The sequence below is a fragment of the Metopolophium dirhodum genome, chromosome 6 (assembly GCF_019925205.1).
Source record: "Metopolophium dirhodum isolate CAU chromosome 6, ASM1992520v1, whole genome shotgun sequence".
NCBI lineage: Eukaryota > Metazoa > Arthropoda > Insecta > Hemiptera > Aphididae > Metopolophium > Metopolophium dirhodum.
In genome coordinates this window covers 25431026-25458662 of record NC_083565.1, presented here as the reverse complement: position 1 = coordinate 25458662, position 27637 = coordinate 25431026, and the positions used below count along the sequence as shown (strand labels likewise).

The following is a 27637-nucleotide window of genomic DNA, read 5'->3' as shown; positions in this document are numbered from 1 at the left end:
CGTCGTCCCGCCACGACTATTATAATATATATATTGTATACATGTATATTATGTATGTATAACGTTCTGCATACTCGACGCAAGTCCAAAGTCGTAATATTATCGTGCGGGTGCTCGACTCGTACTCGTACAAACCGACTGGTCATCGCCATGCACCCACATCCGCCTCCACCAGCAGCAGTTGAACTCGATCGCGTGCCTTCGTTCAGACCAAATCGTCTTTCTTCCTGAGTGTGGCCTGTATGGCGACAAACGTCTTGCCCTTAGTCTCGGGAAGCAGATGACTATAAATGTGAGGCCGAACAGCGCCGATATCAGATAGTTGCGGTACATGCCACCGTCGTCGGCCAGCACGGGGTAAATCTTGAGGGCCAGGGACATAGTGACGGTCAGCGTGATAGTTTTGACAGTGTTGGCTATATGGACCGGGTGTTGGACGGGAACAGCTCACAGTTTATGTTGAACAGAAGCGAGCCAAGGCCGAGCGTGTGCGTAACGGACAACCCGCGGCGAATTATATTCTGACCGTGCTCTTCCAAACGCGGCACACGCGCCGAAAATCAAGCTGTTTTGTTTTTTTCCGCGTTCACTTATGTGTCGTCGTACGCGGTGCACCTGTCCACGTAAAAGTACGCGAATATGGCCGTGTCGAACACAATGCACGAAGCGCTCGACACAATCATCAGTGGCCGATGGCCCACCCGGTCACCCAGCACAGTGGACGGCAGCGCCAAGTACAGCACCGAGCAGGCGAACACCAGCGACAGTTTGTTGGCGTCTACGGTCACGTGCATCTCGGAGAACTTGATGGACGCATACGATATGAGCGCCCGGAACACGGATAGGCCCTGTACGATAATGAGCGCTTAAGACTCACTCAGTCGGTGAATAGCTCGGTGAAGGATATGCGTTGCGGATTTCTTTGCATATGCACTCGACCACGGCGTCCACCGTACTGCCGGTGTCATCGCCGAGCAGCCAGAACAGCGCCCGTTTGGCTTCCGCAGGCCGGTTCTTCATAACGTAGAGAAGTGCGGGGACTCGGGTATGGTAGCGAACAGTGCTCAGAACACCACCGGGCTCGCCAACGTGGCGTACGCGCACCGCGTGTAATACAGGTACATGCCGGCAGCGTACACGTATAGTGTATACCAGTGGTCGGGAGTAGTGCGCAAAATTGTAGCGACGCTACAGTAGCACGCTACTTCATTTGCAGCGATTGACGTAGCGTCGCTACATTATGCCTTATAAAGCGAAATACTTTAGCGCGCTAAACATTTCCGGTTAGCGTAGTGAAAATTATCATTATTTTGTCACTACCTACAATCTGATTGGTGATTATTAAAATATCAATTATAATATGATCGTATTTGTTTATTTATATTATGATAATGATTAGTGTATCAGTGAAGTTTTTGTCCTGGGTCCTGTCCAGTGACCAAATGTAAAATCAGTATAAACTACAAACACTAGTTTACAATAAGAACATTTTTGGCACAAAATATCCCTAAAGGACATTTTAAGATTTTTTGTTCTGCGATTGATTATTTTGAAAAAGGAATAAAATTTCCCCAAAAAGGAAAAAAATGTTCGCGGAACAAAATATCACTTTACCCTACCTATATTATGGTAACAGAGATTTAATAGGTAGTTTACTAAATGAGCTTAAAATGACCTTTTCAGGTACCTACCAATAATAATTGCGCTCTATATATTTTAGGGTCGATAGACCAATTTTGCTCAAAACTTTTGAATAGATAGGTACATTCAAATTGTATAAACTTCCACCGACATGATATCGTTAACTAGAACCTTATAGGGGCTCCCTCGAAGTGATTCATTTCGGTGCACATTTAACTCTTTTTTTTATGGCAACTTGTAAGTGTTTGTTACACTTTTCATTTGTAGTATTAACCAACTGTTGACATACGTAGGTTTTTATGGTGTATAATTTATAGAATCTATACCTACCTGTATCATACATATGTTTCGAGACCCACAACAATTAATGCAATACACCACATGCGATCATGAGATCTGATACCTACTGACTAAACCAAATTTGTCCAAACAATTTTGTTTTAAAAAAACAAATATACATTTTTAGTGAATATTAAACGTAATTTTACGTAGGTATTGAATTTAATATTTTTCGTGACTTAATGAGAAATCCACAGAATTCACTATTGTCAAACATCATCACACAAACTTTAAATCATCTCATTTGTGTCAAATCATGCATTCAAATTAAAAATAGATTTAATAAATGAATGAGTTATAATTATTATAATCCAGCGTTACAACTTATTATTTTTAATCTTATTTAGAGAGAAATGACTTAGTATATATTTTTTCGTCTTGAGTTTCAATAAGAATTTTAATAACAACATATTATATTACTGGATGATTTCAATATCAACAGATTATCGTGCTAAAATTATCATTTGATTAAATTAGATTAAATATTTTAATATTCGTGTATTTTCAATTTTGTTATTCATACTATGTAGTAATATTTTATTAGACAAGTTCGCTAAAAAAAATAGGTACTACTTAATCAATAATTCATTTTTGTATTGTACTTACAATAGAAGGTACTATATGTAACTGTAAACTAATAAGGTTTTTAAATGTAGTTTTGTTCTCTTTATGCATAACACATAGCAAATTATACATGAAGTAGAATTTGTTTTACACTAATATTTTAAATATTACAGTGAATTCATCAACTCATAATATTTTTCGAGTTACGCTAATAATTTTAATGTATAGGAATGTTGTAATATTTTAATGTGTACAATATGTTTTGTATTCAGTTAAAAAATTAATTTGATTTTTATAAGAAAATTGTATGAAAAAAATGTATAGTGCCATTCACACTTGTGGTATTAAAGCGTTATGGGTATTGTAAAATATGAATTACGTAGGTATACATGAAAAATAAAGTTCTCGCGGGGCCCCAAAAGGTTATTGTTAACGAATACAATGTACATGATATGCCGATGGAAGCTTAAAAAACCTCTGTCACCACTGGCTAACAAATAGTTTATAATATTTTATTACTATTTTAATATTATCATGATACCTATGTCATAATGGGTTACAATCACGTCTTACATTTGAAAAACTTAAACCGTTTTATGTTTGTGAGATTTTGGCATTTTTTTTAGGGGCTTACTTTCCATCCACTAGCTGAAGGGAACATTGAGGCATAAGAAAATTTCAAATAATTTTTTTTTAAATTATTGACGAAAAAAATTTTCGCTCAGTCGACAAAAAAAAGGCAATTTAATCAACAAGGCTCTTTTATTCAATTTAGATTTTCTTAACAAATTATGGTGTTTACCTAACTGTTTTTTATTCAAATCAGTCTTTTTTATTCAAATTAGACTTTTTTTTCTAATTTGGATTTTTTATTCAAAAAAACTTTTTATCTAATGGGGATGAATTTTTATATGGGGGTGCTGGGGAAATGCCCTTATTTGGAATTTTTATCGAATTTAGATTTTTTATTCAACCAGGCTTTTATTCTATTTAGATTTTTTTACTAAAAATGTTTTTTAATAAATAATAATCCAATTTAAGTTTTATATTCTTCAAGACTTTTATTTGAGACTTTTTATGGAATTAATAAAATAAAATTTTTTTTCATTATTAATATTAATTCGGTAAAGATTGTAATCTTCATGAAAAAACATTTTTAAGAAAAAAATCTAAATACAATAAAGCCTAGTTGAATAAAAAATCTAAATTGGATAAAAATTCCAATTTAGGGCAATTCCCCAGCCATTCGCTTTTGAAAACTACTGGGAAATGTTCACGCCCTAAAGTACCAACTAGACTCACATTCCTATCAGAAAAGTTACTGTTGAAGAAAATCCAAGCACTTTTTCTGTCCAATACTTAGTTTTATTTTTTTAAACGGAGTATGGTGGTGTGTTTTTGTTGGGATTATTTATAACTACAGTTTTTATTTTATTTCAGTTGATCCAAGTACGTAATGCGTTTTAAGTTGGTAAAAGATATTTGTCTTATTTATGGTCTTTACTCTTTATTTTGAGATGTAAGAAATGCATGGATTTTACAACGATATTGTTTCTGTTTACTAATTGTAAACTAAACTATAACTTTTGAATCGATTGCACACATAAAATATATCTTTTAAACTTAAAAATTAATATCTGCCAAACTGATGGATTGATTATGTTGCATAATACATAATAAATTAAGTTTGCTACAGGGGCGTAGCTAGGATTTTTTTTTTTGGGTAGGCCTACTATAAAACTTTTATTTACCGACGAAAATGGGGACTATTAATTTTTAAAAAATTACCTTCGTCTACGTCATGGCAAGGTCAATTTGGATTATCTGTATTTATTTTTCGATGTTCTCATAGGTATTCGAATCCCTTGTCAAGCACAATACAAAAGTCATCGTATTATACGTGTTTAAGTTTTTCTGTTTTTATAATTTGGTCCTTAACTTGTTGGTTAATTTGAGATGAAACTGAGCCGGATTTTTCGTTGACAGCCATGAGTTGTATTTTATTACACCATGTTTATGCGAACTAGCATTTTCGTGTTTTTTTGTCAAATTACTTATATTTTTCCAATCGGAATATTTACGAGTAATTAAAGCATCTTTTAGATTCTGAGCGAAGTGATGAATGTATTGATTTTACAATGATGTGTGTTTTTTTTTATTTATTTTTTTATTAATTTCTTATTTTTTTTTTTTTTTTGTGTCTGTCATCACCTTTTAGGAGAGTAAAAGTGCTTGGATTTTCTTCAACAGTAACTTTTCTGATAGGAAAGTGAATCTAGTTGGTACTTTGGGGAGGTCAAAAGTAAAAATTTCCCAGTAGTTTTCAAAAGTGACGTGAAAAACAAAAGAAAAATTAAGGAAAAACGGGAATTTTTACGCAAAATCTGTTTTCGATAAAATCGATTTTGGTTTTTGGTGTAACTCTAAAACAAATGACCGTAGGGACATGAAATTTTGACTGAATGTTTATATTAGCATTTCGAAAAAACGATTACGTGGAATCTTAATGTTTAATCCTTAACTACAACTGCAACTGCAGGTTGCATAGTGTCGGCCAAACGACATGAAAATGCACAAACTGCCGTTATACAATAGCATAGTACCTAGGTATGAACAATCGGATCATTATAATAACTAATAATATTATGAAGCAACACGCGCGCGGGTCATCCTTTTTGCGAAATTGACGATTTTCATTTTAATTCAAACCGCGAATTATCAACAAATGGTGGCATTAAGGGCATCGCGGATAACTGTTTAATGATTCGACCTGCAGTTTAAATTAGGTATATAGGTATCTGGTGTATTATATAATATTTTGTCAAACACACCAAGGTTTTGTAACTCAAAAACGAACAACCGAAGGTAGTTACTTGAAATGTTCATATTAACGTTTCTTATTGAATACTTTAAATTAAAATAAAAAAAACTTGAAAACCTGTAAATAATATCGAAATCAAAATCAAAATAGTTCAAGCACTGCATATTCTTCAAGGCTACGTATAATAACGATTATACATCTGTTTGAAATGCAAAGAGCATCTGTGCCGTGTTTAACTTTCATAGGTACTGTATATTATTTTCTCAGGTGTTCAAAAGTGGAAAAATATCAAGTACCCATGGGAAACCGTTATTAATATTATATACATTTCAATATTTTCATTTTTAGCGTAAAATGTATAAAATTTTTTTTTTGTTGATTTGATTATTTGAGTAAAGATAACCTACTAGATCCAAGAACCATTTTCTGGTAGAGCAAGAATATCGAATAGCGTGCCATAGTTTTTTTTTTTTTTTTTTAACTCAAAAACGAATAATTGAAGTTATTAAGGTTTAGTTAACTTGAAATAATCACAAAATGTTTAAATTAACATTTCTTATTGTACATTTTAAATTAAAATCAAAATAATTGAAAACCAGTAATTAATATTTTTTTTGTTCGGTTTCAAGCCCTGCATTTTCTCTAAGTCTAAGTATTTCCAAATACTCTCGAATTGCAAAGAGCATTTTCCTCGTATTTAACTTGCATACTGATTATTTATCAGGTGTTAAAAAGTGGGAAAATATCAAGTAGCAAGCGAAATTGTTATTCATAAATTATAAAAAATTGGCAATTTGATACCTACCTAATCAGCCTGATATATACCTGTTCCTCTTAAGTTATAACGAATTCTTTTGTTATTTATTGGAAAACTATACCAATAATTATACCACTAAATAGTCGATTAGCAATTTGATCAAAATTAGTCAAGCCGTTTCGGAGGAGTTCAATAACAAACACTGTGATACGACATTTTTATATATTGGATTATATATTTATACATAAACAAAAAAGATAACTATTATGTAGGTAATTTGTATAATGTACTAGGTATGTAAAAAATATTTCTATAATAATTGTCATTGAACCTTAACTAACTAGAGGTGTTTATTGTATTTTCTGCTATAATTTTAAATTAAAATTAGTATTTTTATTTTTCATAGATATGAAATATTTCATGAAAGTCTCGTGAAATATTTCAAAAAAATAAATATCAAAACCCTAGGTACATCCATGCATAAGTGTGGGCTTTAATATTATTGAATCATAACATTTTTCTACCTGCAGCTTCATTATACTACCGTGGCATGCATTCGATTTAATTTTAAATACACATTATTTACTCAGGCGTTTAAAAAACTAATAAATGTGGCGTTCACCGGAAAATAATATTGTTCACTCGTTTGATACGTAAACAAACACCTAATGGCGAACATTATATTTTATTTTGTGCTGATTGGTATCGGCTAGGAGAAATCGAGGAATACTATTTTATTTTATTCATTGTTCAACGTTCAACGTTCACACTATTTTTTATTATCTTATTAAATTAAATCAATATCATTATGTTTTTTAAGCATTGTTTAATAATGTTAACATATTTTGTAGTGATTGGAATTTGGGTTATGCCTGCTACTTCAACAGAAGAATTAGATATTTTAAAACGTATGTATTCATTTATTGATAGAATGATTATATTTGCATTATGGTTTTTTATTTTGTTGATATTTATCAGCAGTGATTTGTAAATTTTTTAGACATAATTTAAAAATGTAAACTAAGTTTTATTATGTTATTATGACTTTAGAGAAAATGAAATGTATGCCATTCATTAAATTTTAATTGTATAAAATACATGGCATATGATGTGTAGATAATAAAAAGTTTTTTTTTTTTATTGAGCAACCCACGGCAACATAGGCTATTGGGTGTGGGGGAGGGCACTGTAGGTTCTTAAATTGGGTAGGTTGGTACACGTGTGTGTTGTGTTTTGGCAGAATTTCTAATGGGGCACCCGTAGGTTTCTGCCGTGCCCCGGGTGGGAGGATGACGGCACTTGTTCTCCGGACACCGTGACTTGTCCGAAGAAAAATGCCGCCCGCGGCCGAGGTATCGACGCCTTAGTCCGCTCGGCCACCCCGTCGCCCAGTAAAAAGTTTATACCTACTCTTAAAGTGTTATTTTTTAAAACTGAAAATGGATATTTTTTGATTATAGAGGAAACTTAAATCTTTTGTACAACAAATATGTAAAAAATAAATCCAGTATATCCACTTGAAATATATTAATAAGTTATTTCTAATGTTATATATATTATATATATGTTACATATGTTATATGTTATTCGATTTTGCTTTAGTCAAAAAATAATGAATTAATGTTATCAACAATAACTTAACTCATTTTTTTTCCAACATAATATGTTTAGAACATAGTTTACAACATAATTTAATTATTATTTGAGGGATATAAAATCATTGGATGGATGGTTAAAATTTGTATTATCTTATAATTATTAAGTGAAAATTATTATATTGTAATTTGTAAAAATATATAAGATTGACTAATTAAAATGTTTTGTTTTGTTTTTAGGGTCTTGTCGATGTAATATTTTAAATAAATAACTAATAAACAAATAGTAACTTAAAATGTTTATAATATTCCACATAATTAAAATTAACATGTTGATAAATAATTATTATGTGTATTTTTAAATAATTATAAATTAAATGAATGACCATTACACCAATGATTCGGTTAATGAACAATAATTATTATTGTCCATTAAAAGAAAGCGATAAATTACGAATCTACTTTTGATTGACGTTGATTTCCATTTTAAAGTCGATTTGTCATATTTGTAAATTATTATGGGCTATAGCTATTAAAAAAGTATCTTAAAAAATGTGTACCTAAGTGTATAATGTTTATATTAGTATATTACCTATTTTATGTTACCAGCTATTATGGCTTATATCAATTTTTGACATTTCCCGAATAAAATTTTCAATTTATATAAAACTAATATAAAATCATAAAATATACAAATGTATTTCATTCTGGAATGTTTTTTTCCATAGCTGATGGTTTTCTTAAATTAAGGAATGGCATTGAAGGTTAAATAAATTCATAAAACTGGAAAACAATATTGATATATATTATCTTATAATATGTTTTATGAGATTCATTGGTTTATAATTATTTAACATAGTATAATATAATAAATTATTGATTGTACTATGTACAAATTATTTTAAATAATCATCAAAATATGCGAGGTATTATATAGTTAATTTGTATTTAAAAAACCGACACAGACACATTTGTTAGACAATTACCGTCGCAGATTGTATAAAGATGAACAATTAGTTATTATCAATTACTAAATATTTAATAATTCAAAAAATTATAAGCTATTGGTCCTTACAACAAGATTGAGTGGTCTATAATTAGTTTATTAGTTCATTTTATTGTATATGTAACGCAACCATAGTTTTATATAATTTAATATGGATTATTGAAAAATTTAACAGATTTTCTTAAATATGCTGGATTTGAAGGTAAGTTAGTTGTAACTAATAGAGACCTAAGTAATTATATTTTTATTACATATTTTTTTGAAGTATATTCAATGCAATTATAATTATTGATTTTACGATGTCCAAGGTAAATTTAGGCTATTTTAGTTTTACATTATATTTGGATGTTTGCTAATAACACAAAAATATTTAGTATTTTCTTACAATTAATATTCTGAGACCAAAACATTGCATGGATAGTAAAAACTAAAAAGTATGCTGCTTTCCGGTTCCGGGTTTCCATACAATTCTCATAAGTCATTCGTGTATCGTGTTTATTATCTCTTCAGTAATTTGAGTTTTTGTTTCTACTATGTGGGACCTTTTCTCACACAAAATAGTTTTTATTTCTTTATTTTGCAAATATGGCTGATGGCTGTTGTGAAAATCAATATTAGAAAAATATAAATCGTGTTATGGACATCTCCGCAACAGAGTTTGTTCGTTAAAAAAATAAATACGTGGTGTTTGAGTTATCACTAATACTTTATTAATATAATTAATTTAAAAGAAATGTATTGTACAGAATACTTATTAGACTTAAGAAAATAACAGAGGTTCTGCTCGATGGTCTAACAGTACTACACTGACTATTACACAGACAGCGAGATACGGTAGGGGCTCGCTCGGGCTCAAAACTGTCCACACAGCGAATTTCCTTAGACCGTGTGACCGTGTCACTCTGCCTGTTCACATATTAATATGCTTACACACTATACTTTATTATACTATTACTATATCCCATACTGCGTATAGCATACAGGCAGGGGTTCACAACACCCCCGGACTACATGAGACATGGGAGTCTAATGATCACTACGTTTCGCCTCATCCGTGAGTTCCGATGCTCTGAAGTTTTTAGAATTTGTAAGGGAGTGTGTGGGTTGCACATGCCGTGCTACATTCTGGGGTTCTGCTATATCCGGTCTGTAGAATCGAGGTAGATTACACTTATATTTAATCAACATGTACAGACTTACAACTTGTATTAAAATGACAATAATATAAACTATAACAAAATGATGGTCCGGATTTACAAATATTTTGGTATCGTTGTACATTTTAGATAATTCTTTCAGTTTTTCAGCATCTTCAGCCAACTGGTTAAAATTTTTAAAATATTGATTTGTATCTATTTGCTCGGGAACACAACTGTTAATTATTTCTGTTACTTTCAATATTGCGTGCAGATACGGATTTTCTGGAACGAAATCTCTATGAATTTCTGATGATAGGGTTCTCGATGGTGTTAAGATCAGATTTTCTGTATATATCACATGATTATCGGAAATTTGAATTTCTCCTGTATCCGTGAGTAGGATTCTGATAAAGTTTTGTGTGCATGTTACTGTCACTGCCTGCGAAATTCAATAATACAACCACGCGTTTTGCAGATAAAGCTTAGCCAGATTACTAGCTTATTCAATGCACTTAGTTGGCAAATCTTCAAAAAATTATGATTATTCAACTCCTTTTAGATGTAACTACAGTAAGTGTAACTCAGCAACGCTGGAAGGCAATGTTCAAAATATTGATTTGGTGCATGTTTGTTCCTTATCTGCCGGAATAACCAATGACAACAAAAAATAAATGAATACTAATTTCTACTTATTATTTATCCAATAACCAATATCAATCATTTATAAACAAAAATGTCCATTGTAAATCTCAAAATCTCTGTTTGAGCATCTCCCCAGGTTGGCCCTAGGAGGGTGAAAAATACTTTACGACCTATTGTCATACCTACCAAATATACAAAAAATGTGATTAAAATCGGTCGATCCATTTCTCATGAGTTCAAACACCAACGCCATGACACAAGATTTTTATATATATAAGATATAAGACATATTGTCAAAGCTTATGTCCAATCATTGTATTACACTCCAATGTATTGATAATCACCGCATGAATTTCTTCCATACCGTGACCAAACTCTATCACACTATGTATTATATTCCATCGTTTGGTTGTTGTAACTTCAGTCACACGTATGACAGTCCTTTATGCCTCATTGGAACATGATGGTCCCGCACCGACCCTGTGATGTTCGAATTCTGTTAAGTATGGACCATACACCCCGCATAGTTCCATGCCTGTGCCACCCATATTCAGGTCAGGCACAAGACTGCTATTTATGATATCTGTTGTTGTTCAATTTGTACGACAATCATTTGGTATTTCTAGTTTCGCTTACTTACTCCAGGGGTTTTTTTTTGATTTTGACCTGAAACTGGGTGTATTACTCAACGTTTGATATAATACTGAATATTGAAACTTGCCGGCTTTGTTAATAGTTCTAAGTAGTGCCTCTTTCCTGCTCAGAGATGGTGGTAAAATATTAGCTAATACCAGTAGCCATTCCACGTGCGCGCTTTTTACTGTTCCACTGTTTATCATCATTACACTATTTAGTTGGGCGTTTATTTTGTTCACATGATTACTATTACACCAGACCTGGGCACCGTATTCTGATGTACTTAATTGGGTATACTAAAGCCATTGTTGTCGTTCTAAGAGTCTAAGCATCTGCTCCCTAGCCCGTATTGGCAAGTTTCTGTATTAGGCTAATGAGTGAGTGGAGTTTCTTAGTAGTTTTTTCAATATGTTTTTAAAAGGTAAGTGGGTGGTATAAAATAATTCCCAAATCTTAGAAGTAAGAATTGAAGCTATGTTGCACTACTGCACCATTGTATACCACTTCTAATTCTTCAGTTGCTTCTACCCTATTATATTAAGGTGGAATGCATACACCTCAGTTTTCATTCGGTTGGGACTTAACCTCCATTTATAGAAAAAGTCACTTAACTTGTCGAGGTCATCAATTAATGTACACTACTACCATCTATCAAATCCTGGCTCTGGAGGACGATCGAAATGTCTTGATAGCGATGGTTAGTGAGAATGTTCTCTAACAGTGTTTTTAGATTTTTACATTGTACGACTTTGATAAGTGTATTCATGAGGCTATTTCTCCAAACAGTGTCGTACCCCACAGAAATGTTTGCGAATGCTGCAGTGGTGTTTAGTTTATTTTAAAATCCTGTTTCTATACAATCTGCAAGCGGAAGTCCTTGTTTTTCACACCCCTTATTTTCCATAAATCCTGCCTGTTCAATGGAAAATAACTTTTCAATATAGTGTTTTATGATCTCTAAAATAACTCTTCCCAGTAGTTTGAATGGTATACCCAGGAGTGATATAGGTTGATAGTCTACAGCAGTGTTTCTCAACCTTTGTATAATGGCGACACACTATTAAAATATTTCATACTTTGCGACACATAGTAAAAAAAATAAGAATAATAGATAGTATTAAATTTTTTATAATTAGTTAATAATATATAAACTTAAAAACAACAAAGAAAAATATAATATAAAACGGCATTTTAATGAGAAATTTGTGTTTTAATTCAGCAAGTTCTTCTTCCTCTTTTAATGAAAGATGTGTGGTTTCTAAACTATTTTTTCGTCACAAATAAAACAATAAGGAATAGGACAATGTTCGTCGCCGACCCAAAAAAATCCTAATTTTAAATAATTGTCATTGTATTGACGATATTATTTACCTTTGAATTTTTTAGAAGGATTTTCTGATTTTTCTTTAAAACTTGATGATGCATTTACAGAAGGTGACAAGTTTTTTTCTGTTTCCAAATTGTCTTCATCTGTATTCTCTCTTACTACTTGTATTTTTTTAATCAAAAATGTATCCATTTTATTTTAATTAGTAGCAAAAAATTATTATTGTTGGTAAATTAAGAAAATAGGTCTATTCGACTATGGAAATAAATGACAACTGAGCATACAAATAAAGTGAGTTATAGATACGGTGCATGTTTTCAGTATAAATATACTATACGTATTCACTGTTTAAAAATAAACGAAAATATCGAAAAACCAACATTTATCGATTGAGGGGATTACACACTATAGGCGATTCAAACGCGATTAATCATTCAAAATTACGATAATAATAATAACCCAACGATAATAATAAAATTTATTTTATTCGATAGCTGATAATCTATTGTAGACTCTACAGCATCAAATATATTTTTTCCTGGTTTAAGCAAGGCTAATTCCTAATAATTTGGTACTTAGGTATTATACTAAAAGATATCATACTAGAATCATACAATTTCAGATTCTTCTAATGATTTCAAATCAAGATCGACATATTCAAGTATGTATTTGAAACTAAGTAATTGATTTATGTAATTATAAGCAAATTAAAAATGTAAATACCATATATCATGGCTGCAGTCAACGTTTCTCTATAGTCAATGTGGTGTTCTATTTGTTTTTTAGGAACCAATTGTACGTATCCCATTGTTTTATCGTTAATTAAGTTAACTTAATTATAACTTTTAGAATGAAGTTTGCAAAAGTTCTGTAAACTGTACATTTTATCAATTTACAGATAACTGTATTATTACTTGTCTATAATCAGATTAGGTGACTATTATTTGGCCATTACAGCCTGGCTCACAAATAGTGAGTGCTAACGTCAGTTCTACAAGTGGAAATTTTCCATTAGAGGCTATCAAAATAACAAGCGAGATTTTAAAAATATGTACAGTCCCTATTCAACAGTTGACAGCAATAAAACGTAAAAACGGATAACCTCTGGTACTGAAAATAGTTGGCATCATAGTTAAGATAAAACATTTTAATAGAAAATTTCACCCAAGTGTAACCACTTATAAAACACAATAAAAAGTTTACTGAAACGGAATATTGGGTTTTGAACTTATAATTTTTATGATATTTGATATTCAGCGGTAAATTAACGAAGTCTCATTAATAGTTATTGATATTTTGTTGTACTTCCAAAAGGAATAATCATATTTCAAGCTTTGAAATATTCACAACATTTTTATATCAGCGTATTCCATACATAGTAACATTTTCAAACTATATTAGTCATGTATAGCTATGAGAAATTTTTAAAATTTTGTAAATTATTTTTCAGTTAGAAATTCCTTAACAATTTTCTTTTCATTGCTAACATTATATATTTTAGTAGAAAATTCACCACAAGTTGTTTTACCTCTATCAAAATAAAAAATTCACCGGAAAGTTATGATATTTATAGCAATGAGATATTTTATGCTAGTATGACACAACGCCTTCACTCAGAATAATTTTTCATACCCAATGATTTATCATTGAATTCAATATAACACTTACAGGACAACTACTCTGTACAGCATAGCGATTAGCGGTACTCATTTGTCCACCTTTTTTTTTTTATATTTTCCAACGCTTTCGATGTATTGTTGGAAAAGATATTTGTGCAACCTACGGTAAAACTAAAAGAAAAACAAATTACGAATTACAAAATAAATTTATAACAATGTATCCTAAGAAATATATAGGTACCTACCATATACATTGCAGATTCTCCAAGCTCAGAATCGTTTTTAATCGCATACCTACAATGATTATTACCATTGAATAATTAAAATTTAACACATCTATTACCGTGATATTATACTAAATGTGACTAGGTATGCTTGGCTATAGATTGCATAATCGACAACTATAATTAAAACTAAGCTCTATTGCAAAACAAAATATTGGAATATCAATAATAATAATGTATTAATAAATAATATGATAAGTGTACTAGAAAGGACCTTATTCATTATAAAATATATATTTGTTTTTATAGTTTTAACAAGTAAATATATTTTTGATTTTTATAATTTGAATTACTGAAGCCAATAAAAATAGTTTTTGAGGGGTATCAAAAATTGAAACTCTGAACTTCCCATATAAATTACAAATAATGCAACCGTAGACTTTAGTTACATTTAATCACAAAATAGTAATAAAATATTGAAAAACTTGCGTAAAAATATTCTGAACTAAGTGAATTGCCTAAGATATAATTTTTTATTGTGTCACAAATCTATTTATTTTATTAAAATAATTTACGTTTACGTTAGCAATACTAAAATGTTGTATATTGAGTAATCACTATTAAATCATTTTTTCAAAAATTATCATTAGGTATATTTATTATTTATAGTACAATTATGTATTGATCTCCACCTCAACAAAATCATAATAAAATATATTTGTAGTTGTGTATTATAATTAATTTTGTAAATGTTTAAAATGTGCTCCAATAAAAATAAATAATATAATTTATGACTTTTTATTTAGCAAGCGAAAATAGTATGTCAAATTTCTATATTTTTTGTTAAATAAGTTTATGTTTAATAAGATTTATTACAATTAATATAAAAATTAACTACATATTTTTGTTTTTTATTATCAAGATATATTAAAAGGTTCGTAATTTTTGTGTTTTTTATTGCACATTAGTACAATAGTACCTACATTACGTATTTTAATCCTATTGTTATTTTAACCATTGCCATCCAAATTTTACAAAAACAGTGTACTTTATAAAGAAAAACAGTCAAATCCGGTGTATAACTTTTGTTATTTGTATTTTTTAATAATCCAATTGTCACAATTCAATCATAATCGCATATTTTGTAGTTATTTTAAATATTATTTTTTTAAACCACATAATACAAATAACTTGTAGTGACTAATAATGTAGATTACACACATAAATGATAGATTATTAAACGTAATTTGTTAATGCTTTTTATGACCAGCATTTTCGAATAAGAGTTATTCATTATTTAGTTTTAAAATAAAAATCTAATACTGCGAAATTGCTGAACAAAGGAATTCATTATTATTATATTTTTTTCTAGATGAGTTTCGTACGTACATTTTTAATTTTTATATTATTATATTAACCTCATATTATATTTTAATCTGTGTGATATCTCAAGATTGTATTCTAGCAGTGGCGTCATTCAGTGTTTGTTAGATTAGTGCAACCATCTACTCATTTGAATTTTAAAAATTATTTCACGCAGATTCTAATATCATAGTTGGTGTGATTGGTATTGAATGTATTGATTTTACAATGATGTGTGTTTTTTTTTTATTTTTTTTTTTTTGTGTCTGTCATCACTTTTTAGGACAGTAAAAGTGCTTGGATTTTCTTCAACAGTAACTTTTCTGATAGGAAAGTGAATCTAATTGGTACTTTGGGGGGTAAAAAGTAAAAATTTCCCAGTAGTTTTCAAAAGCGAAAAACAAAAAAAAAATTAAGGAAAAACGGGAATTTTTACGCAAAATCTGTTTTCGAGAAAATCGATTTTGGTTTTTGGTGCAACTCTAAAAAAAATGACCGTAGGGACATGAAATTTTGACTGAATGTTTATATTAGCATTTTCTATACACCATAAAATGTTGAAAATATTTTGACTCTTTTTGAGCTGTTTACGGACATTTTCAGTTTTCATTTTTTTTAGTTTTTTTTTCTACAAATATCAATAAAATTTTATTTGTTGGGTAAAAAAGCTTGAAAATTTAATACAAGGTTCCTACTATATTGTTACAATAACATTTGAAAAATATTAAAAATCCTTTTTCACAGTTTTTATTTATAAGCATTTAAAGTTCAAATATTGACAAAATACGAAAAAATCACGAAAATTAACAAATTATGTTGAATTGAGAATTCATAACAATTTTTCTTTTTCAATCTAAGATTTGAAAATGTAATACAAGATTATCCATAAGTTTATCTACCTTTATCAAAAAAAAAAAATGCCTACAAGAAAGTCAAATTTAATTTTTATGAGCGTTTGAAATTCATATTTTTACAACATTTGATATTCACTCGATTTCTCGTGTAACGATTTTCTTATGTTGTTGTAATTAAAAAAATGTATGACTGTAGATACTTGAAAATTTCACTGAAATATTAGCATTTTCTATACATGGTAAAATGTTGAATATATTTTGACTTGAAATTTTATTGATATTTATAGAAAAAAAAACAAATATCTGGCAATTTAAGCATTTAAAGTTCAAATTTTGACAAAATTTATCAAATTTATAATTTAATAATTATTTTGTAGTTAAAAATGTATAAAATGTTCAACTTTTATAGCTAAGGATCGAAAATTTAAAACAAAACTCCACGTAATTAGGCTATATATGAATTACTTTATTCACAATAATATCATCAAATATACTTAGTAATATCATAGCCTGACTGACCGTTTTCGCTCAGAATCGTTTTTCTTATACAATGATATTATATCATTGAATTCAAATTTAACACCATCCATTACAGTGATCCACTTGTAACCTACTGTACAGCAAAGCGGCATCCACTTACTCACTTATTTTACTTTTGTGTTTGTCTTTACTGTTTGGAGAAGTAAAACTGCTTCAATTTCCTTCAACAGTATTTTGTTCGATGGAAAAGTGAATCTAGTTGGTGCATTCAGGAGGTCGAAATTTAAAATTCCAATAGTTTTCTTAAGCACTGGGAAAAACCACATACAAATTAAGGACATTTTATGCAAAAGCGGTTTTGGTTTTTGGCTCCAAAACAAATGACCTTCGATTCATGACATCTTTAATGAACATTTAAATTATCATTTTCTATACAGTACACCATAAAATATTCAATATATTTTGCCTTGTTTTAAACTGTTTACGGACATAATTTTTTTTAAATTTATTAGTTTTTTTTTCAATGAATGTCCATAAAATGTTATTTGTTTTTTTTTATTTTTAAAGCTTTAAAATTTAATACAAGGCTCTTAATGTATTGTTAAATTGATATTTGAAACATTTTAAAATCCATAACCACAATTTTTTTATAAGCATTTAATGTTTGAATTTTGACAAACCGCGTAAAAATCACGATAATGTGCAGATTATTTTGATTTGGAAGTCCCTAAAAATTTTTCTTTTCAAATCAAAGATTTTAAAATGTAATACAAGATTCTTTATAAGGTTATCTACCTTTATAAAAAAAACATATCTATAAGAAAGTCAAATTAAATTTTAATGAGCGTTTGAACTTCAAATTTTTACAACATTGGTTATTCACTCGATTTCTTATGTAGCGATTTTCTTATTTTTTGTAATTAAAAAACGAATAACTGTAGAAACCTATTTTAGCAATTCCTATACTTAGTAAAATTTTCAAAATATATTGACTTCTTTTGAGCTGTTTGCGGACAATTAAAGATTTCAATTTTTTGTTTTTTTTTTCTATACATTTTGTTTGGTCATAAAGCATAAAAAGATACTAGGCTTCTAATATATTGCTTAAATATCAGTTGAGAAGTATTAAAAATACATAGGCACAATTTTTTTAATTTGCATTTAAGGTTTAATTTTTGACAAAATTTATCAAATTTAAAATATAATATGATTTTGTAGTTAAAAATTTAATGTTCAATTTATATAGCTAAGAATTGAAAACTTACAATAAGGTTCCATATAAGTTGGTTATTCTGTAACCAAAAAATCTCAAAAATAGTTATTTCATGTTCAAATTTAGAGGAAATTTCATAATAAATATCAGAGAACATCGATTTTAGTTATTTTGTTGTAATTTTATAATATTAAGTCATATTACCGGCTACTTTAGTAATAATAAGTAATAACAATATAAAAATATAATATAAAATATACACACTGGCAAACCGTCATCATTAAGAATCGTTTTTCGTATATGATATTATATCATTGAAATCAAATTTAATACCATCCATTATACAGTGACCCACTTGTAAGCTGGATTTGAAGTATTAAATTTAAAAATGGTTGGCAAGTGGGTGTCGCTCTGCTGTACAGTTGGTTACAAATGCGTCACTGTAATGGATGGTGTTTTTTTACAATTTTTTTATTAGCATTTAAGGTTTGAGTTTTGACAACATTTATCAAATTTAAATTTTAAAAATGATTTTTTTAGTTCAAAATGTATAAAATGTTGAACTTTTGTAGTTAAGGATGGAAAACTTGCAATAAGGTTCCATATAAGTAGGTTATTCAGTAACCAAAATCTCAAAAATATTAAAACACAGTTTTTTTACAGTTATTTCATGTTCAAATTTGGAGGAAATTACACGTTAAATAGCCAAGAAAAACGATATTAGTTATTTTGTTGTAATTTTATAATATTAATCCAACTTACCAGCTACCGTATTAATAATATGTAATCTATACTTATAAAATCCAAATACCACTCACTCACTGATCACTGTATCTCAAAAACTACTCAACGTACAGACTTGAAATTTGGAATAGGGGTTCTTCTCATATTTTCACCGTGCAATAAGAAAGGATTTGCCAAAATTCGCATTTTAAAGAGGTGCTCAAACAGGGACATTGAAGTTTACATTGGAAATTTTATTTTTATTTATTAATAGTTCCCATTGGTTACAGTCAACAGTAGAAATTATTTGTGTTTGTTTATTATCGGTTGCCATTGGTTTTTTGGGCAGATCAAGTACAAGCTTGGATCAATTCGAATTATTGAAAATTTTCTACCAAGGTGATTGGTGAAAGAGTTGCCTTTGTCCGCGATCCGACGTACTCGGATTGCCTACAGGGGTGGTTGAGTTGCACTTACTGCAGGCTGCAGCATGTTACACCCAAAAGTAGATTAACAATCATCATTTTTTTTAAGATTTGCGTTTTTTTACGGGTAATGAAGTGCTATAAAAATTAATACCATTAATACCGTTAGAAACATTTCAATACGTTTTCATTAACCGTTTTTTATATTCACTTGCCTATCACATTAAACGATAAAATTTAAATAAAAAATTATACATATCATTGTCCAAAAACAAAATAAACAACCAATCACGGGCGAAGCTGTGACGGGTCGGCTAGTAACAATATAATTATACTATAAAATATCCACACTGACAAACCGTCATCACTTAAAATCGATTTTCATATACAATGATAATATATCATTGAATTCAAATTTAATAGGGTCCGTGAAGTTGGCTGCACAATGTCAACATTTTGGCTCCAAATTTTGTTAATAATTTGTAAGTCATTTGTAAGTATTTGTAAGCACAATTTAGTAATTTGTAAGTACAGCCGTTTTCAATTATCCTCAAAAGTTTAAATCACGGCTATCATTTCAAAGTTTTTGACTACTCCAAATTGTCATGCGCAATTTGTAAGTATTTTTAAGCACGAAATTAGAATTTGTAAGTCATCCCTTCCTTAATTATCCCTAAAAGGAAGTTGGCCGTGCTTTGTCGAGATTTTTGAACTTTGACTGTTCCAAATCGTCATGCGCAATTCGTAAGTATTTGTAAGAACCAGTTGAATAAAAATTGACAATTAATTGAAAATACATTTTATTTAATATCAATTTTTATTTAGGTATCACTGATTTTTTATTTTATTAAATTTTTTTATCCTATTAAGATATTTTTTTAATTTAACTATAACTTTTTTTATTAATTTTCCTTTAATTTTCCATAAAAAATCTAAAAAATCTATAAAGAATAAAAAAATTTTATTCATTAAAAAATCAAATATTAATAAAAGGAGCCAAGTTAAATTTAAAAAAATATAAGATCAATATATAAAAATAATAATATAATATTAATAAAAAATTTTTTTATCCTATTAAGATATTTTTTTTTAATTTAACTTGGCTCATTTTATTACTATTTGATTTTTTATCCCATTTAGGTCTCTTAGATATAAGTTTTTTTCTACCTTGGTTTTTTATTTTAACTAACCTTTTTTTTTATTGAAATTACATTTTATTTAATATTAATTTTTATTTAGCTGATTTTTTATTCTATTAAATTTTTGGTCCTATAAAGATATTTTTTTAATTTAACTAGGCTTTTTTTTATTAATTTTTCGACCAACTTCTATTTGGGAATAAATTAGGAAGGAATGACTCATAAATTTTAAATTCATGCTTACAAATACTTACAAATTGCGCAGGACGATTTGGAACAGTCAAAGTTTAAAAAGCTCGACAAAGCACAGCCAACTTCTTTTTGGGATAATTAAGGAAGGCATGACTTTCAAATTCTAAATTCGTGCTTACAAATACTTACATATTGCGCATGACGATTTGGAGTAGTCAAAAAATTTGAAATGCCAAAACGGCCAAGTTTCGCGGACGTTAGCCGTGATTTAAACTTTTGAGGATAATTGAAAATGGCTGTACTTACAAATTACCAAATTGTTCTTACAATTACTTACAAATGACTTACAAATGACTTACAAATTATTGACAAAATTTTGACATTGAGTGCTACTTTTAATAGCATCCATTATATAGTGACCCACTTATAACATATTGTACATCAGAGCGACATCCACTTAATCACCTTTTTTAATTTTTAATTTGATAAATTCTGTCAAAATTCAAACTTAAAATACTTTTAAAAAAATTGTGCTCATGTATTTTTAATATTTTTTAACTACTTTGTAACAATATATCAGGAGCCTCATATACAATTTTAAAGCTTTTTGATGCCAATATGCGTGGTAAGCGGCTAGATAACCAGAAAAATAGTGGTAGTAATACTGGACGGGCGAATGAGGTATCCACTAAATAGTGGTTAAAGATTTTTGTTACAAGACTGAAATAAATACTAGATTGAAAATGACATGGTTCACCACCCGCCCTCCCCTCTTATTATATTTAGAAGCAACTGTTTCATATTATGTAGTAGGCATTAATTATTTTGTTCATTAGCTTTAATGTCAATTATTTGATAAATTGAGATTGAAGATACAATACCAGAAACATTAGAGTACCCACCTATATTGTGCTGTTCGTAACATTAAAATATTAGAGATCCTCAGGAGAATATTTAGAATATTAGAATAGAAATTACAGTGGTAAATAAACGAATAATTAAAAACACATACCCTTCAAATTTGAATCACACGAAATAATAAGGGCATTTCTAACAATAATACTCTCAAATATATTAGTTATGAATGCCGCTTTTAACAATTTACAAAATGTATAAAATATTTAACTATTAGCAAAACAATTAAAGCCGTCCAAACAATTAATATCGACGGATCGGAATTCATACATTTTCAATAGTTGTACCTAGAATAAACTGAAGGGGTCCATCACATTGAACACCACCTTAAATTATATAATCGTATAATTAATAAAACAATTTTTTTTCGCAGGAACCATAGGTAAATATATTTCATGATAATTGACCAACCAAAAAAGTAAAAGCACATACTCTTCAAATGTTAAGCATACAAAGCAATAAGGGTATTTTCAATAATACTGATGTGCACAATGTAATAGTAATATAATATAGGTAATCTTTAATTTATGAATACCCAAACAACAGAATTCATACATTTTCATTTGTAGTACCAATGATTATATAATGGTTTATAATTTTTACCTATATGTACAAGCAGCGATATAAAAAAGAACGAGAAGAAATTTAAGTAAAGGTATAAGAATAAATCGTGAAAGAATAGACATTATGCTATGATTTGCAGATGACATTGCAGAAATAACAGACAATGGAGAAGACTTACAGAATATCTTAGAAATAATGGACTTAACAATAAAAAATGAATACAATATGAAAATAAACAAAACTAAAGTCGTTGTTTGTAGCCGTAATGAAGGTTCCTAAACTTAAATAACACTCTAATGGATGGTGACACACTAGAGCAAGTAAATAAACACAAATATCTGGGGAGTAAGATAACTGAGGCCGGCCTTAGTACCAGGAAGATAATAAGTAGAATACTCCAGTCTAAATATGCATTTCAGAGCAAGAAAAATATGTTTATATTAAGAAATATTTATATAAATGTAAGGAAAAACCTATTAAAGGGCTATGCATGGAGCATAGAACGGAATGGTATTGAGGCATGGATATTTGGGAAAATAGAGTCCTAGCGTTCAAGACATGATGTTACTGCAGGAGACTGCTTGAATAAACTGGACAGAATACATAAAAAATGAGGAAATTTGTCGAAGAGCCGGAGAAACAAGAATCGGTCCTTAAAAACAAGAAAAGCCTAGTTATTGGACATATATTACTTAACAGAATCATGTAGAAGCCAGAATATGCCATTGAGGGAAAAACAGCAGAGGGGACCGTCACTAGACTACATTAGTCAAATAGTAAGAGCTACGGCCTGCAAATCATAATATTGTGAACTAAAAATGAAAGCGGAGAAGTGTAAGGAGTGGGAAATTGGAGTGGGCAGTTAACAAAAGTAGAATAAAATAATCAATGGTGGTAGGTAAATGAAGTAGGGACCCCCCTTCTATTGCGCCATCCAGTCTTGTATACTTGTACCCCTATTCCCCCATATTACCTATTGTATACATTTATTACAGATTGTATATATTCATGTATTCTAAAAAAAAATATTAAAAAAATGGTGGTAAAACATAGGGGTCCATCACACTGACAATCACTACATATTTTATATGATATATAATTGTAGGCATTATTAATAACTATCGTGTATTATATATCTATTTTTTTACAGAAAGACATTGTAAGTATATTTTATGTTTACTGTCCTATATTTAATTTATCTTCTTCTGGACTGACATGAACTAATCATGGATTATCGTAGTTTGAATTTTTAGAGATCCACCCACAAATATTTGGAATTAATTACGATTAAAATCAAAATTTTTTTTTGTAATATGGTGTCTCTAGTTATAATTTAATTAAACATTATAATTTACAGTAACTTCGTGTAAGTATTATTTATTTATTTATTTTTATAATATTATAATATAACAGGTATATGGTAATGGTATTTTGTTTGGATCTTTTCTTTTAATATCGGAAATTCTGACCGGAGCGAAGAAAGTATTAGTACAACAATAGTACTTATATTGTTTTATTTCGTGTTTCGGAACATTAAAAATGTTTCTATTGCCACATTTAGGGTGGTTTTTAGTAGGAAATTGTACATAATTAGTATAATATTGGTGGATAAAATTTATTTATTTTTTTATTTTTATTTATTTATTGAGCCAAAACAAATACAATTAAATATCTACAATAAAATATATTAATAATAGTTGATACGAATACCAACTAAGCTATAAGATCGTATCTGGTATATGGAGTTCAACGATATTACAATTCGTTTAAAGTAATTTTTATTAATTATATTAATTAGAACAATGGTATAATTGGATTGACTTGCACATAAACTTTTGATTAGACTCTTTAAATCGTTATTTAAATTTTTGAAAATAATTTTTCCCGTGTAATTAGGAGAATTTTTAGAACTAGTTAATAAAGTATATGACGGTTTAATGTATTTTCCTGTGCTCGTGTAACATTGAGTGGTTCTGTATAGATTCAACTAAAATTTGCCAAATGTTTAATTTATAAACAGATAATATATTTGAATGGTTGAATAATTCCTCTGATGGGTATTTTAATGGTAGGGAGTATGCTACTTTTACAATCATTTTATGAGAAGTATGCAATATATTGATGTATGCCGTATAATAGAATCGAATTACACAGTGCTATATAAATTTGTCTTAATATAATTGATTTATCAAGGAATCGAATTTTGTAAAATAATACAGTTAAGTTCCTCATTTTATTTTTGATATTATGTATATGTTCTGACCATTTTCGGTTAAAATCCTTTGTCACTCCTAAATATTTGAATGAAAATACTATTTTAATTGGTTTACAACTATAATTTGTCATACCAGTTCCACATTTATGTATTATAAATTTATATCCAACAGGAAGCTTTGAACTATTGGCATGAAAACCAATTTGTTTATGTTAAGTGATAACAGATTTTTTTCCGTCTAGTCATAGGCATGCCGTAAATCGATTTTGACAGTATGTTTCAATTTTTCCTAATTATCTTCGAAATTAACTAGTGCTTTGTCATCCACGAACATGAATAATTTACCCTTTAATAATGATGCAGGTATAGTGTTAATATTATATATTAAAAACACTATAGGGCCTAATTATGTACCTTGAGTGACTCCATAATCTTTACCATAACACTCTTCGAAATTATATTTTTTGCCAATAGTTTTAAGATATTCAAGATTATCTTTGTCCACTTTTGAACATTTCATATGTGTTACAGCATAACATGTAACACATTGAACACTGTCTTCGTTACGCGGGATTGATATTTGACAATTAGGGTACACCGTCATATTAGAACAATATTATTGTAATTAGCAACGATATATTTGTAAGAATATCTTTTTAATCCCTGTTATTGTAAACGTATTAAGGAAGTAAGGAATATTACATTATTGAGCAACAAAATCGTAAATTTCAATCAAAAACAATGAGTTGCTAAATAATAGTAACAATTTAACATTAAAATGATTTTTTTTTTATAGTAAGACCGGGTACGTTAGTATTGTGTTGTTTGACTGAATTAATAGTTTAATAGTTTTATTTTTATAAACAAAAATTCGTATACTTGGAACCAAAAGAGGTTAAATCAATTTTTTGTTAAAACCCACATTTCGCATATATATTGTAACAGTACACATTCATCATACTAAAACAACCATTCTCAAGGCTACCAGACCGCCGACCGGTGTGCAAGTATACAGCTTCTCAAGTAATTCACAAAAAAATATTTGCATGCGTCGAATGCCCATATAACACCACAACAGTATAAAAATAAATGTGAATAATGTGTATAGTATATATGTATTTATTTATTTCAGATAATTATTACATTACATAAAATACACGTTATATTATATAAAAAATTAAAAATAAAATTATTACTAACAAAAAAATTTAAAAATCTGAATTAAAATCAAAACTTGTGTCAGTGTCACCTGTTCCTATTGTCAAGACATGTCGTTATTCTTGTTCTGGATCGTTGTCAACAAGTTCGTCGCTAATGTGGTCGATTTTCCAAAACTTATCTTCCTCTTTAATTACGTGTCCAATGAAATTCGTCCACATCTCGGGTGTTACGTGCTCCACGCCTTTGACCAACAATTCCTGGACATCTTTCAATTTGAACGTTGTATTGTTCATTCGAACGTAATTTTTTACCGAGGACCACGCGAGCTCGATTGGGTTGAGCTCGCAGTGGTAAGGAGGCAATCGCAACATGATTTTATTGTTAGCTTTTGCAAACTCGTCGATAACATACGTGTTGCATTGCGGTCTTCAAAGTTCGACTTTATCCATCAGCTGTGATTTGACCACGTTATCGCTGTCTATGATCTGGCCTTTATTTTCCAGCCAGTCGATTAATTTTTGTTTTTTCCAAGACATATTTGGAATAGTGTCCGTTTTCACACTATGGTAAGGAGCATTGTCCACGACGACGACGGCATTTTCTTTTAAAGACGGTAGAATATTGACAAACCATTCATAAAATGTGTCACCGTTCATCTCATTGTGGTAGCCTGCGGAATTCGTCTTGGATTCGAAGTATAAAAGGCCTCCTGGAACAAAGCCGTCAGACGACCCAATGTGCAACACAATGAGTCGTTTGCCCTTCCCTGAAGGCTCCTTTTGACCTGTGGTGAGCCCCTTCAGGAATGCGTCCCGTGGTGAATTGACGGTCTTGTCGACCCATGTTTTTTTGGTCGTTTCACCGGCATTGACCCACGTTTCGTCTAAATAGTATATGGGTACCATTTTGTCGATAATGCTTTATACTTTCCAAATATCTTCTCCGCCACGATACAATGTCATTTCTTTCGAGGAGTGCACTATTCCTCTTTTTTTTTCATACACAACATTTATACTCTTCAACAATATGTGAAATGAAGTACGTTTAAAATTTGGCAGACTTTTGTCTTCATTGACTGCCGTTAACATTTTTAAAACAGTAGGAGTTTGACGATTTAGTCAAAAACTGTGTACTTTTTGCCTAATGGCATTCTCATCAAAATCGTCTACTTTTTGAGTAACGGTTAATCTATGATTATTCTGTTAGGAGATGTCACAGTTCCTTGATTTTTATACTCGGACAAAGTTGAAATTATTGTTTGTTGTCCAATACCGGATAACTTTGATAATGCCTTGACCATTTCCTTGTACCCTAATCGGGTACTCTCTGGATTTTCAGCTTGTATTTGAATTTTTTCTTTGTACAAATATATGATCATCTTCTTCTGACCGGTACCGAAGAACTAAAAAAAAATATTTATATTTTTAATTGTTTTCTGTTTTTTTGGTATTTAAACGTTATCCAAATTTGATGTTTAATGTTATTTTTTCGTTTTTTGTTAATTTAATTTGTTTATTTTTTTCTGTTATAACGTTATAAATTAAAGACCGGATTTTTTTGCAGCAAACAACTAAATAACGTGCAATTAAACTGCTGAAATGTGCAAAATCGTGCAAAAACAAATTTTTATTAGGAATTATACAACACATTTTTTTCAAATTTTATTTTTATTCCTATTTATTTTTTATAATATTATATTTAAAAAAATAGATTTTAATAGATAGATTGAAATAAATTTACAATTCATACATTTTTTTGTACAATGAGTAGGTTTGATAAGTGACAAACAAAAGTGGTTAACATGAATCATGAGATTAGGGAGGATACCCAGTGGTAACACCCTATAAAGGGACAGTTATAACAATGATCATTTTTAAAATTTGAAAGGTGTTACCTGGTAGCAACATCCAGCACTTATTCTGCTCACCTATTAAAGAAAAAGATCCTTACAACATTGTGTTTTAAGTCTGCGGAGCGGGTTATCAGGGAGTGAATAGACGTACCTATATGCTATTATATTCATAGGTATCAAAAATTATACCGCGTGGTCTTATTGTCACTCTTTTCCATCCTTTGGTCTTATT

The 27637-nt window shown here is 29.6% G+C and overlaps 1 protein-coding gene and 1 pseudogene across 1 annotated transcript; both read right to left on the bottom strand.

The window, feature by feature from the left end:
* Positions 1-205: 205 nt before the first annotated feature.
* LOC132947569 (facilitated trehalose transporter Tret1-2 homolog) lies at positions 206-24996 on the bottom strand (annotated as a pseudogene).
* A 985-nt stretch (positions 24997-25981) lies between these two features.
* Positions 25982-26458, bottom strand: LOC132947568 (uncharacterized). The gene has a single exon (XM_061017867.1). It carries the CDS (start codon positions 26456-26458, stop codon positions 25982-25984), a length of 477 nt encoding a protein of 158 aa, XP_060873850.1.
* Positions 26459-27637: the final 1179 nt, after the last annotated feature.

Excerpts from the sequence above, each read along its gene's own strand:
- LOC132947568 (XM_061017867.1), bottom strand. The coding sequence starts at position 26,458 with ATGGTACCCATATACTATTTAGACGAAACGTGGGTCAATGCCGGTGAA.